At 35.9% G+C, this 12,250-nt stretch overlaps 1 protein-coding gene across 4 annotated transcripts in view; it reads left to right on the top strand.

Moving 5' to 3' along the window:
* The window catches only part of AKT3 (AKT serine/threonine kinase 3), a 152,916-nt gene that overhangs the window by 110,002 nt on the left and 30,664 nt on the right, over positions 1-12,250 (top strand). For all 4 annotated transcript variants that reach the window (XM_066993933.1, XM_066993934.1, XM_013201875.3 and 1 more), the window contains exons 9-10: positions 4,343-4,465; positions 6,129-6,257. In XM_066993933.1, the coding sequence (XP_066850034.1) occupies positions 4,343-4,465; positions 6,129-6,257 (252 nt within the window). The remainder of the gene's footprint in view (positions 1-4,342; positions 4,466-6,128; positions 6,258-12,250) is intronic.

Consider the following 12,250-nt stretch of genomic DNA (forward strand, 5'->3'; position numbering starts at 1 on the left):
GTTAAAGTACCATGTGATTACAGTTTAAGATATAAGTTAGTAGTATATTACAATGTTCCCACAACCTCTTGGATGGACAAAATGGGTAAAAAATGTGGCATACAAACTAATTTACTAACAGTGGCTCTGTTCTTGGGGAATGCTTTCAGGGTGTTTATTTCCCATTTTTGATTTCTGGTATTTTGCATTAAAGGCTTAAACGCTTTAGGAGTGAAATCTATCACATATATTACTCTACAGAATACACTGATTCAGTTGATTAATAAGTTGATTAACTTCCGTGCTTTGGACTTTCAGGATAATTCCACATTCTATAGTCTTTAACTAACTTAATTGGTAATTATCTGTATAATAAAATTAGACTCTAAAATTTGTTCAGATGGTTGTTCCACACCAGGACTCCGAATCATTGTTCTGCTTGCATATTTCTTTTGCAGTTCTTACTTCAATTCATTAGTGAGACAGAACCAAATGTTTTGTTGTAATTGAAAAAGTGCTATTACTGTCTAGAAAAAAACAGGATTCACAAGCTACCTGATGAAAAATAACTGAATATCCTTGTAAACTTTGTTATTTTTATGCGGATTGAGTCCTATTCTCTTTTCCTGAACTCTGCCTGAGAGAGAGAGTATTCCTTGGCCTTAAATTCTTACAGTCCAAAATAAGGTCCCTGTATTTCTCTGGGTATGAAATTTGCCTAGAAGTGCTATGAAGTCTGAAACAGTTAAAAAAATAATTCAAAGTTTCAAGGATGTTATTGCAAGTGCTTTGCAAAACAATCAGAACTGTAAGCATACAAGTATGCTTTAGTACAGAGCTGAGCAAGCCTAGTACACAATAGCAAGAGCCAGTCATACAACATTCAACATGCTAACTAAGTCGCCAACATTTGTAGAAGTTTAACACATCGATTCATAAAGGTTGGGTCTTTTACATATTTGGCGTGCTAGGCTTTGCAGTTGAATATGCTTATATTTGACTTTTTATTTTTATTTGTAAAGATTTTCCATTATTATTATTATTATTTTTTTATTAGAAGAAACACCATGGTGACATTGTTGTTCAGTTTTTAAATACAGACATACCAGGAAATTTATAGCCACAATCTTCTCTGTAACTATAGCACCCTTATGTATGCCATCAAAAATTATGCACAAAATGGCTTTCTTTGTGCCAAAGCTATTTCTACAGCAATTCTACTGACTTTAGCTCACATAGTTAATAACTGTAAATCAATAAATAGTGCAAATGTTGGAAGCTCTTTTCATAACCTGCCAGATATCTTCTTTTCCTTCCCAGACATAATAAATCCTGTCTTCATGTTCTGACAATTTTAAATGGAGCCTGGTGGCCTAATCATTCCAAAACAGTAAATTAAACAATTAGCTGAAAATGCTGGTGTAATTTCATGGAATTAGATTTTTCTATTATAATTCTTAAGGTTGCTTTAGGATCTTTAGCATATGTGTGAGTGTATGAATTCACTTCTAGCATGCATTATTATACCTAAATAATCATTCTTCATTGAAAGCTACTACTTACGGTTTGATAACAACTATGCTAGGTGCTATAGCAATATGAAGAATGCTTATGATGAGTGACTGTATTAAAATGATAATGTTTTACTTAAAAGATAGTTCATATTTGCCATCAGACACACTGCCCACTCTACCTGCTAGGTAAGTAAGACCCCAGGTTCCTGCTGTTTCACACATGGTTAGTCACCACTGTTGCTTGTGGATGGAGATGTCAGAATACGTGTATGTCTTAAAATATTTTCAGGGGCTCTGATTCACAAACAGAGGATTCTGCTTTGGACGTGTTTAGTGGTCCATAGCTGTGCTTATGCTAACAGTGCAGATGCATGGGAAGCAGAGGCTGGCCCACCACAGTCTGTAGCTGAGTTTTGGCTTTGGTTTTGTATACTGTACCGGGCTGCAGTTGGCCAGCCAGTTGGAGAACCTTATTAACTTATATCTTCTTAAACTGCCTCGTGTTCAAAAATCGGTTCTTTCTGAGCCAAGATAATAATGAAAAGAAAGTGGGTTTGATTGTTTTTGTTTTGTTTTGTTTTGTTTTTGTTTTTACCTAGTCATACGTAAGGGAAGTGCTTAACTTTATCACTTGCATGTGTCCACTTTGTGAGTTACTGGTAAAAGGAGATTTGGAGCATTTGTTACAGACTGGACATACTAAGAATTCTGCTTGAGCTTATAAATTCTGGTTGTATGTACCATTAAAATAAACTGACTTGGGAGCTCACAATCTCCTTGGCAAATACAGAACAATTGCTAGTTGTTTCTAACTGGTCATTTTACTTTGACTGAATATTGACAATATTTTGTTGGAAATAAACACTAAAGAAAAGTTTTGTCTACACAGTTTATCAACTCATAGATTTGTATCGGGACACTTTATAAATGTATTTTGCCTTTTTTGGATGAAGGTCTAGTTATTTAGTGGTGCTTGTTTCCTACTTAAATATCCTGAAAAAATGCATGTAAAAAATATGTATTTGTTCTTTTCCCAATCTTATAATATATGAAGCACTTAATGAAAACAGAGTTGCTTGTTTAGGCTCTATGTACCTTCTGTTTATGTTGGCAGATAAGCTATGGGATAGTACAGAAAGCAGGGTACTACAGGCACGTCTGATGTCAGCATCAGGAATTGGTATTTAAAGAGGGTACGAGTAGCAGAAGCAATTGAAATGCACACAAAATGCAGGCATTCCCCTTGTCATGCAGGCATTCCATTTTTGTACAGGGTATCTTGAGAATTCAACAAGAGATTGAAAGGGTAATGCAGATACAATGAACAAAAATTAAATATTCTCTTTAAATCAAATGTATATTAAACTATAGTTTCTGTGTGCTGTGAAGTCTTACGTTATAGAAGGATGTACCGCCAAAAGGCTCAATTTAGTGGAAAGTTTGTTTAGCTTCAGAAGAAAGCAATGAACGTTTTTTGAAGTACAGCTGTCAGGAAAGGTGACTTTTGAAAGTTTGTAGGACTGACTTTTTAATTTGATTTTGAAAAAGCTGCCCATTGAAAATAACTGCAGTAATTGTTATGCTGTTCTGTGCCAAGTGAGCACTGGAGGCTTCCTACAGGTGTAAAGCAGGTTCTGGTAATGACAGATTAAGCTTATTATTAGGTTTTTGATTGAAATGCCTTTTTTATTTTTTTAATGCCTACCTTGCCATTTTGTAATTCTCTACTACTTGATATTTTGAGCAGAGAAATTTAAAAATACGCAGTTATGGACACCCTTGTCTATAGCGTACAAAATCATATTTTCTGTATTTCTCTTTTGTTGCTCATTAGTTTTTGTGGTAAAATCAAAAACATCCTGAGTCGTAGGAGTAAGGAAGGCCTGTTTGGTCTTAAGTAGATTATGGAAATATACTTACTAATCTGTTTAAAGACTTTCCTAAGCATTCTTAACATAGTAAAAACAGCTATCAATTTTAGAGGGACTTTAAATTAAATAGACAAATTATCTTTTCATGCATGCGTGCTCATGTGTGTGTTTGTTTCAGGTTTAGAGAGTGATGTTTTATCTGACAAGACACTGATAACCCCACAGAACTTTAGCATCACCTTAGGCTTTTTCATTGCAGATGATATTATTGGGAATACATAATGGCTATTTTTTTTCACTGAAAGACTTATGTTAAAGAATTGTTTGTAAAGTATTGTTAATTATGAAGTATTGAAAAGGAGACAAAAAAAAAAAGGAAATGTATACAACGTAGCAAAGAAATACAATAAATGCATAGGTTCCTTTTTATAAGCCCTAAGCAGATGTCTATTTGCTTTTTCTAATGACTGTAATATCATTAGCATTATGAATTTGCTGTTTTTGTAAAATGCCAGTTCACCTGTTCAGTCAAAGTCTGCTGAAGAACTAGACATCTTTACAGTGCAAAGAAAAGTTACTAAATTACTGAAAAACTTAAGGTGGAACCAACATATAGGTATTTTAATGATATTTCTCAATGGCTTAAAATAAAAATATGAGGAAGTGGTGGAGGGAGAAGCACAGAATGCTGCTGCTGCATACTTCTTTTTCCTCCGGTAACTAAAGGTTAAATGAGTAGCAAACAGAATGCCTTAAACAAGATTGGTATATTGATTAAAACGCTGATTTAACAGCTCGCTTTCTCCCTTTGGAAACCTGGAAAAGATAAGCCAGCTGCTGTCTAAGAGTGCTGAGTGTCCACTGAGAGTATACTATCTATCATCACAATATGGTGATGAGAGGTGTTTTATGTTTGTGTTAATTTCCCCCACTAAATCAGTAATTATTACAATCCTGTCCCTGCTGTTTACCCTGCAGCTGTTTTTCCATTTGTCGAGAGAGCGGGTGTTCTCAGAGGACCGCACACGCTTCTATGGTGCAGAAATTGTCTCTGCTTTGGACTATCTGCATTCTGGGAAGATTGTGTACCGTGATCTCAAGGTAAAAAAAAAAAAAAAAAAAAAAAAAAGAAAAAAGTAATCAAAATTTTTGTTTCTGCAGAGACTATTGGGACAAACACAAAGTAATTATAAAGTTGCACTATTCAGAGTTAATGGGGAAAAAAATCTGTGTTCAGTTTAAAGTTCTAAGTATGCTGAAGGAATCAGTTTGATAGATACAGTAGTCTATAGGTTGATATATTGCTTGAGTTTTTCCTGATTAAAACACAAACAAACCAACAAAACCAGCATTCCTTAATGATACCAGTTGAAGGAGATTTAAAGTTCCAATCTTTTTTTTTCCTGTTAATTACAACTTTACTCAGGTTTCCACACAAATCTCAAATACGTTTCTCAGTGCCTCCAAATGAGGGAAATGGGGAATTGGGAAAATGTGACTACATTCTGTTTATCTCATCAAAGGACTATGTTCTGGTATGTTTTGAGAACATTTTCAGAATAGTTCAATAGGAGAAGAATTTCAACATTAATTTTAAAATTAATGTCTTTTGTATATTGGAAAAGATAATACTGGAATGTAGTTTGTCTTAGATTTGTTTGTGTATGCAGTTATCTTGCTCTGTTGCCTGAAGCGCCTTTTATATTGTGCTGCAGGTACTCTGTGACACAGTATGGGCATGTTTTATGGAAAATAAGCCCACTTTTAACAGAAACATTTTCTAACTTACATGAGAGGAACCTCTAATTTCCATGACGAGACCATTTTATTTTTGTGAAAAGTCTATTTTTTTTTTCTGTGAGAGACTGTGCCATTATACATTGTCACATTTTACATGTGCACCAGTGGAGTTTATTCATGAACTCCCTTGTACAGGAACTGAAGACAATGAGGCTGTGGTAGGCAAGTTTTGCTCAGGGCAGTAGACAGAAAACAAGATACCAGATTACATGTTGGTAGCAGAATCTGCGGCAATAATATGGAGTACTGTGATCTCTTGGAAAAATATGCAGTTATCTGGCCAAGGAATGATATGTCATGATTTTTTGTTTAAATTCCAAATAAGGAAAGAGTAATTTGAAAGAGTTCTTTGCAAGTATACAAGAATTAATTTACTTCAAGATTTTATTTTCACCATAGCCTCTCTACCCCCAATTTTGTCTGTTGTTAAAAAGGCTGTGGAAAATAAAGATATTTTAAGAATTTATTTTCAAAGAATGGGACATGGATATATAGTAACTGTTTGATGACAACACAGTAAGTAAAATACATTATGATAAATGAAGATCATGTGTCAGCGAAGGAAACCTATGAAGTCTTACCAAATGACAGTCAAGATTGTGACCTTGAATTCCTTGATTTTATCTTGAGAATATTTAGAAAATTATTTTTCTTTCTTTTTATGGAAGATGCACCAAACTTGTGAATGAATACAACTTCAGAATGAAAGGCCATGCTTTGAATTACAAGTGATTTACTATTCTAAACTGAATTAAGTAGTATTAAATAGTTATTTAAATGGTATAAGAGTAAACACTATTAAATGCTATTATGTAATAGATGTTGAATTTTTTTTTTTGTAAATTATAGACAAATTGTGTTCTATCACAAACAATAAGTTCATACCTTTTTTAAAAAAATAATGTAATGCATCAGTCTGTCCTCTTAAGAAATACTAAGGGAACTTTTTTTCCCCGACACGCAGTTAGAAAATCTAATGTTGGATAAAGATGGACATATAAAGATTACAGATTTTGGACTTTGCAAAGAAGGAATCACAGACGCAGCAACTATGAAAACATTCTGTGGTACTCCAGAATACCTGGCACCTGAGGTATGATTTAGAGTATACTCTTGTAATGTGTTATAAAATGTTTATTTTTCATTTAAGTTTAGACTACAGTGTTTGTATGATGAAAACTGTTCATTGTAGTGAAGAGCTGACTGTCTGCCTGATTAATACTATACAGTTGTTATTCAGAATTTTATATGCTACTGTTCTTGCTTTTTAGTGATTGAATGTATACTGATGCTGTGCTCCTTAGTGTTTAAAAATGCCTTTAACATGCATTTTCCTTCTCATGTCTGCCTTTTTCTGTTAAAATTTTTATCTTTTGATGATTTCTTCAAAAATAATCTTCCATCTGTCTGTCACTTGGAACATATGATTTTGCTTGAATGAGCTGTATAACTAGAGTTTATATAGTCCTAATGGACCAGAGGGGGGGAGGAGGAAAGTATTGAGTTTGCTGGGTATTATCTGAACTCCCCTGACTCGGGGAGAGGGAGTTGACATTTGAGATATTTCTGCTGAAAAGTTGAGTGTATCAGTCCCTGAACTGGTTGAGGTAGGCACCAAGAACTAGCCATCTCCTAGTATGTATGCTGAAGTGCCATCCCAGATGGTACAGCTCCGTCTTTACTATTAGCTAGTGCTTGGAGTGCAAAACATCACACTTCTTCAGGATTGCCAAAAAGATAGACACAAGGATGTTGTTTTGGTTCCCTTCACAACTCTGGTTTGGCCACTCCAGAATCTGCTGTGAAAGCTCGTCAGTCAAGTAATCTGCTCCAATATTAGTGCTGACAGCTCTGCTACTGATGATGCCTATGAAAAAAAAAAAGCCAGGGAAGCACACTGAGCATTGGGTCTTTGTCCTGTGTGGCTTCAGTTAACATGTACTGACTGTGGTGCTAGGAGAGGTCGTTCTGCCTCTCCCCTGAGGTTGCGAAATTGCACCATGGTATTAACATGAGAGGCAGTTTCTTAATGACAAGGATTCTGTGGATCCTGAATAAGCCATTAGTTCCATTCTCATCTGTATTGAAGGATCAGGAATTGACACACTACACACCTGATACACAACTTTCTACATAACTTAAAGGACTTTACAGGGTTCTTCAGTCCGTCTGTTCTTTTGAAGAAGCATTCATCAAGGGATTCCCCACCTCTTGCAGCAACACAGTGCTACCAGAAAGTTTCTATTCAAAATCTTCTTTGAAGAAGAATATGCCTTAGTTTAAAGAGAGGGGATTAAGTGTCACTGATTCAGCATGGCTCTTCATGCTCTTGCTTTTGGGAATATTGAATCCTGAGCAGCAGCAAGAAGCCCTGGAGCCTATTTGAGCAAGCTGGTTTAGATTGCCTTTGAATTCTCATTCTGAACCTTACAGTTAAGGGGTGTGTAGGAAACAGGTAAATATCACCTTCTGGATACCATTGACTGGATATGAAGATGTAAGAATGGACAGGTTTGAGGGTCTGAGAGTCTTCTAAAATGTCTTAAAGCAAATTTGAAGTCTCCTTCAGTTTGCGCTCAGGGAGGAAATTGAAACTAATAGTTGGTTAATAGTTGGTTATGAGTTTAACATGGTATGTAGAATTAATGAAACCACCTTGCATCATAGCAAGATCTTTTGATACATTCTTTTCCTCTAACTATAAAGAAAGTATTGGCATTCTTAGGAGCCACTAACTTTTTGTCTCCATCTTCCTTAACTGTTTCAGCAGTGAAGAGAAATCTGAGTAGTCATACTCTCACACTACAAGTTTGAAGAACTTAAATATTTAATTTTGGTTAAGTGTGTTTGTTCGTTTCAGCTGTCTGGTGAGTCATCGCCTGCTCTAGCTGTGAAGGCAAACTCACCAATGTTGGTCTCCTTTGCAGAATTCCATCTCATAGATTCCAAGGAAGATGGATGTGGATTGTTGTTCTCTTTGATGATGTCTGACAGCACCTTTATGTTTAGTGCAGGGGCACTTGGCATTTATCTGTATTTATAGATTCCAGAGCTATTTGTAGCCTGCTTTGAATCTTACTTGGCTGCTTAAAAGAAGTTGCGCTTCCACCTGTTTGGCGTGGTACAGTGGCCACTCTTCTTGTGTTCCATACCCAGAATCTGTTCTAGAAGAGCACAAGGGATGATACTATCATCTCTGGCACAGACCACAGTTGTCATTGCCAGCTCTTATCCCCTCATTGTCTTCTTGTCAGCAGTCCTGAAAACTTTCTCAAAGATGCAAATATCCTGTTCAGTTGCTTCCATCTACTTTTCCATCTCTCACTTTTGGAAACATGTTAGCTCTCTTCTATCAAACTAGACAAGATTTCAGTTATTGATGTAGCATGAGAAGATTCAACACCTTTATCAGCACATTCTTATTTGAAAGGGTGAAGTTAGCAGTAGAGGAACACCATTAGAAAAAATAACCTTTCCCTTTGAACTCTCCGCAATAGCGTTTACCGGTTGCTCATGTGAGACAATTGTGTCTGGTTTCATACCTGGGAGATCTGACTGATAACTGGACCGTCAAGAGACGGGGTGCTCCATCCTTTCATGGGCATGTGTCAGGGAAAGAACATGCAAAAATCACTTCTTGTAGTTCAGGCCACAGAAATCATTACCAGATGGCAAACACTTAATGTTTTTTGACAAATTGCAGTTCATAAGAACTTAATGTTACAGCTGGACTTTAGTCCTTGTACCATGGTGAATTCCTGCTTGTTTATCCCAAGACAAATGGCAGCATATACTTATATTTTGCCTGGTCATGGTAAGTGTAAAGGCAGATACCCTTTCTTCACTAGCAAGATATTCTCCAGTTATGTAGAGACTTACATTCAGCATCTGTCCTTTTAATAATACCTTTTCATCCTCTGTAACACTCAGAGATAGCCCAAGGTTCCTGTGTATTAGCCAGGAAGCAGTTGATTAATCCAGAAACTGTGTTGCACTGTCAAGAAACTACATCTAGTCTGAGAACTGATTTAATATTTTTGTTTATATGCATTCAGTGTTATGGATTCACTTGGTTTTCTGAATGCTTTGTGGACCATTGTTTGAGGCAAAGTCCTGCTTGCTGTTCCATCTTTTTGTGAAAGACAGTCTGCAGTCACTTTAATGGGAAAAAATAAAGTAGCAAAGCCTGTGTGAGGGGGTTTTCCTCTTACATGATCTTCTTGCAAGTGCATGTGTCCCAGTGGATCCATACAGAATTATTTTCCTTGGTGATTTCAGAATTGCTCTTAATCAGAAAGTAACTATACCCATTGCTGTGTTTTGCTTGCAAACCTTATGCCTCCGGGACTGTCCCATCCAGTGAAGAATATATTCTTTCATTTTACATTGATAAGACCTTTTATACAGGACCCCGAGACTGACTGCTGGTGTCTGGCAGAGCCGGAAGAACATCCATGTGAAGATAAATGGATAGTAGGTCACAGGAAAAAAGCTTGTAATGAGATTGCCAGGTTGGAACCAATTTTCATCACTGGAGCTAGAATTACTTTTCTGGACAGTCAATGATTTATTGTTCATGATAACCACCTGGAAGTTTATACATACCTTCACCAAGCACTGTGCTGTTACAGGGGTGTGCAGGGTTTCAAGCTAGGTGGCCTATGTGTACATTCCCTTCCCACTTTCCTCTCTTAGTCCTTCGCTGTTACCCAACCCCAGTATTCTACAGTTCAAAGAAAACTAAAATAACCTTGACTGTACTTTGTCTTAGATAATCAAGTACCAAGCATAAAAAGGGGGTAGGGTATGAATGCATCCTCTAGGAAGAAAATGGTTGCTACTGTCAAATAGCAGGGCTTAATATATTTACAGTAGAGATGTACGTTTTGGTTACAGTTACTGAAGAATGAGTAACTTTTTATTTGTGAAACTGTATAGGCTTTTGAGAACAATTTGGTTATTTGATTAATAATGAAATTCTTCATTACAATTGAATTTCATTATCAGTTGAAAATCCTTTGCAGTTTTGCAGTGGTAAAGGCAGGACAGGACCGTCTGTGTTTTCCAAAAAATGTCATTTGCTTAATAAAGAAAGAGTAAAACTGAGAAAGTACTTGTACTTGTAAACATACCTGTGAGACATTTAAAAGCAGTTTGGATTTTGATGGTTTACAGTTGAACATCAAGGATCAAAGACTTGTTAATAAAGATACAGACCTCTAGAGTCTACTTTCTTTAACAGAATATTCAGGAAATTAAGCTACTTGGGCAGAGAAATAAAAGTTCTTGTAGCTCTGATCATGTATAAAGGTAATTTCTTATATGAGATTACACTTTCTGCATTTCAGCTCAAGCCCTTAGCAGCAAGTGTAACAGCAAGCCCTTAGCAAGAGTAGGGCAGTCACTGTGGTACTAATTTTTGGTGTCATGGGAGATGCAAGATGAAATATCAGAAATTAATTTTGTATCTTTTCACTAACAGGAAATGGAATGTTTTGGCTGTGAACAAGACTGTAAGAGACTTCCATGCTTATTTAAATGACTCCTCATAGATATTGATGATTAATGATATTGATGTGTTTCTCCGTAACAGGAAAATGGTAGGACCTAGTTAAGTTAAATCAGCGTAGAAGCACAGAGTAGATAGATGAATACATTCCTGTAAGAACAGTAGTCTTTTATTTAAAACAAACAGACAAAAAAACAAAAAAACAAAACAGCAAAACCATTTTAATATAGTTTATGCAGTTTATGATCACTTAACAACATACAACAATAAATAAGTCAAGACTAGATTCATACTTTTGTCCATAGGCATAAGAAGGTCTGTATGCTTTGTAACTTGCTTTATAATAAAACCATTGGATGGTTTCAGTATGAATATATGAGATGAGAGAAATGTTAAGATATGTTACCTGAAACTTGTTTGGCTTTTTTTTTTTTTTAATCATCTTTCTATTAGGAAAAGGAATGAGAGAGCTCATATGTAATCAATTATTTCCCTGAATGTTACCTCATAAAAATGAAAGGTAAAACTCTTCTATCAAGAAGCAACCACTGTCTTTCCTCACATTTCACTTAATTTCTTATTTACAGCTTTTACTTTTTGGGAAGGATATGGCTTTGTTTTGTGAGTGATCCAGAATGTAGAACTTGGCCATTGAAGGTCAGTGGCTGAATTTAAGCAATGGGGAGCATGGTGCCCTGTGTTGCAGGCACAGTCTGAATCAGAGTAATTTGTCTTGCAGATTTTGTCATAGCAAGAAAAAACTTTTGCCGTGTTTTACGGTAATTGCAGTTGAATTTTCACGGAATGTTGTGGTGCATGCAGATTATATGGTGGTAGAGGCAGAAAAAGCATTTTGTCACTGCTGGAGCTATACATTTATTTCATTCTTTTAGCGCTTGCTTATATTGCATCAGGCTACTTACCAAAGGCAGTCTGGTAAATTTTCGTACTGAGAATAAGATGATCTAGCACACAGCTTGTCTGATGCAAGCTGAAATTAAAGGACGTAGGCAGAGAGGGAACCCCTAGAATGCAGTGAAACAGTCTAGCATGAAAACTGGTGTTTTAAGCTTTTGCAAAACTGTGTTTTAAAGATGGATTTTAACGCAGATAAAAGTAGCGATGTGAATATTACTGAAGGTGTGGAGAAAAGCATGAAGGTGCTTGTTTGCACAGAATTTGATGAAGGTGCTAGCATCACGGACAAACAGAGAGGGCTGGGTACTCTGGTACCAATTGAGAGGGATAAGCTAAGGTGAGGATGTAAAGAGATAAGCATGTTAGAGAACAGAAAAAATGAAGTTGCATGGCTAATATAGCCAAAACTTTTTTTTTAAAAAAAACTTTTCTTTTTACTTTTTAAATGGGGGAAGAGATGAACTTCAGTAAAAATAAAAAGGAGAATAATGAGGAAGGTTAACAGGAGAGAAAGGAAATAAAGAAAAGGAATCTAATGATCTCACAGGTAGATTGCTGGGTCAGATAACAAAACTTAGAGATGAGAAGGTTTTTCTTATGGAGGAAAACATGGTTGTGGGCAAGAAAGAAAGCATTAGCTAAACTAAAAACAATTACGT

This window comes from Anser cygnoides, chromosome 3, assembly GCF_040182565.1.
Source record: "Anser cygnoides isolate HZ-2024a breed goose chromosome 3, Taihu_goose_T2T_genome, whole genome shotgun sequence".
In the NCBI taxonomy this organism is placed as follows: domain Eukaryota; kingdom Metazoa; phylum Chordata; class Aves; order Anseriformes; family Anatidae; genus Anser; species Anser cygnoides.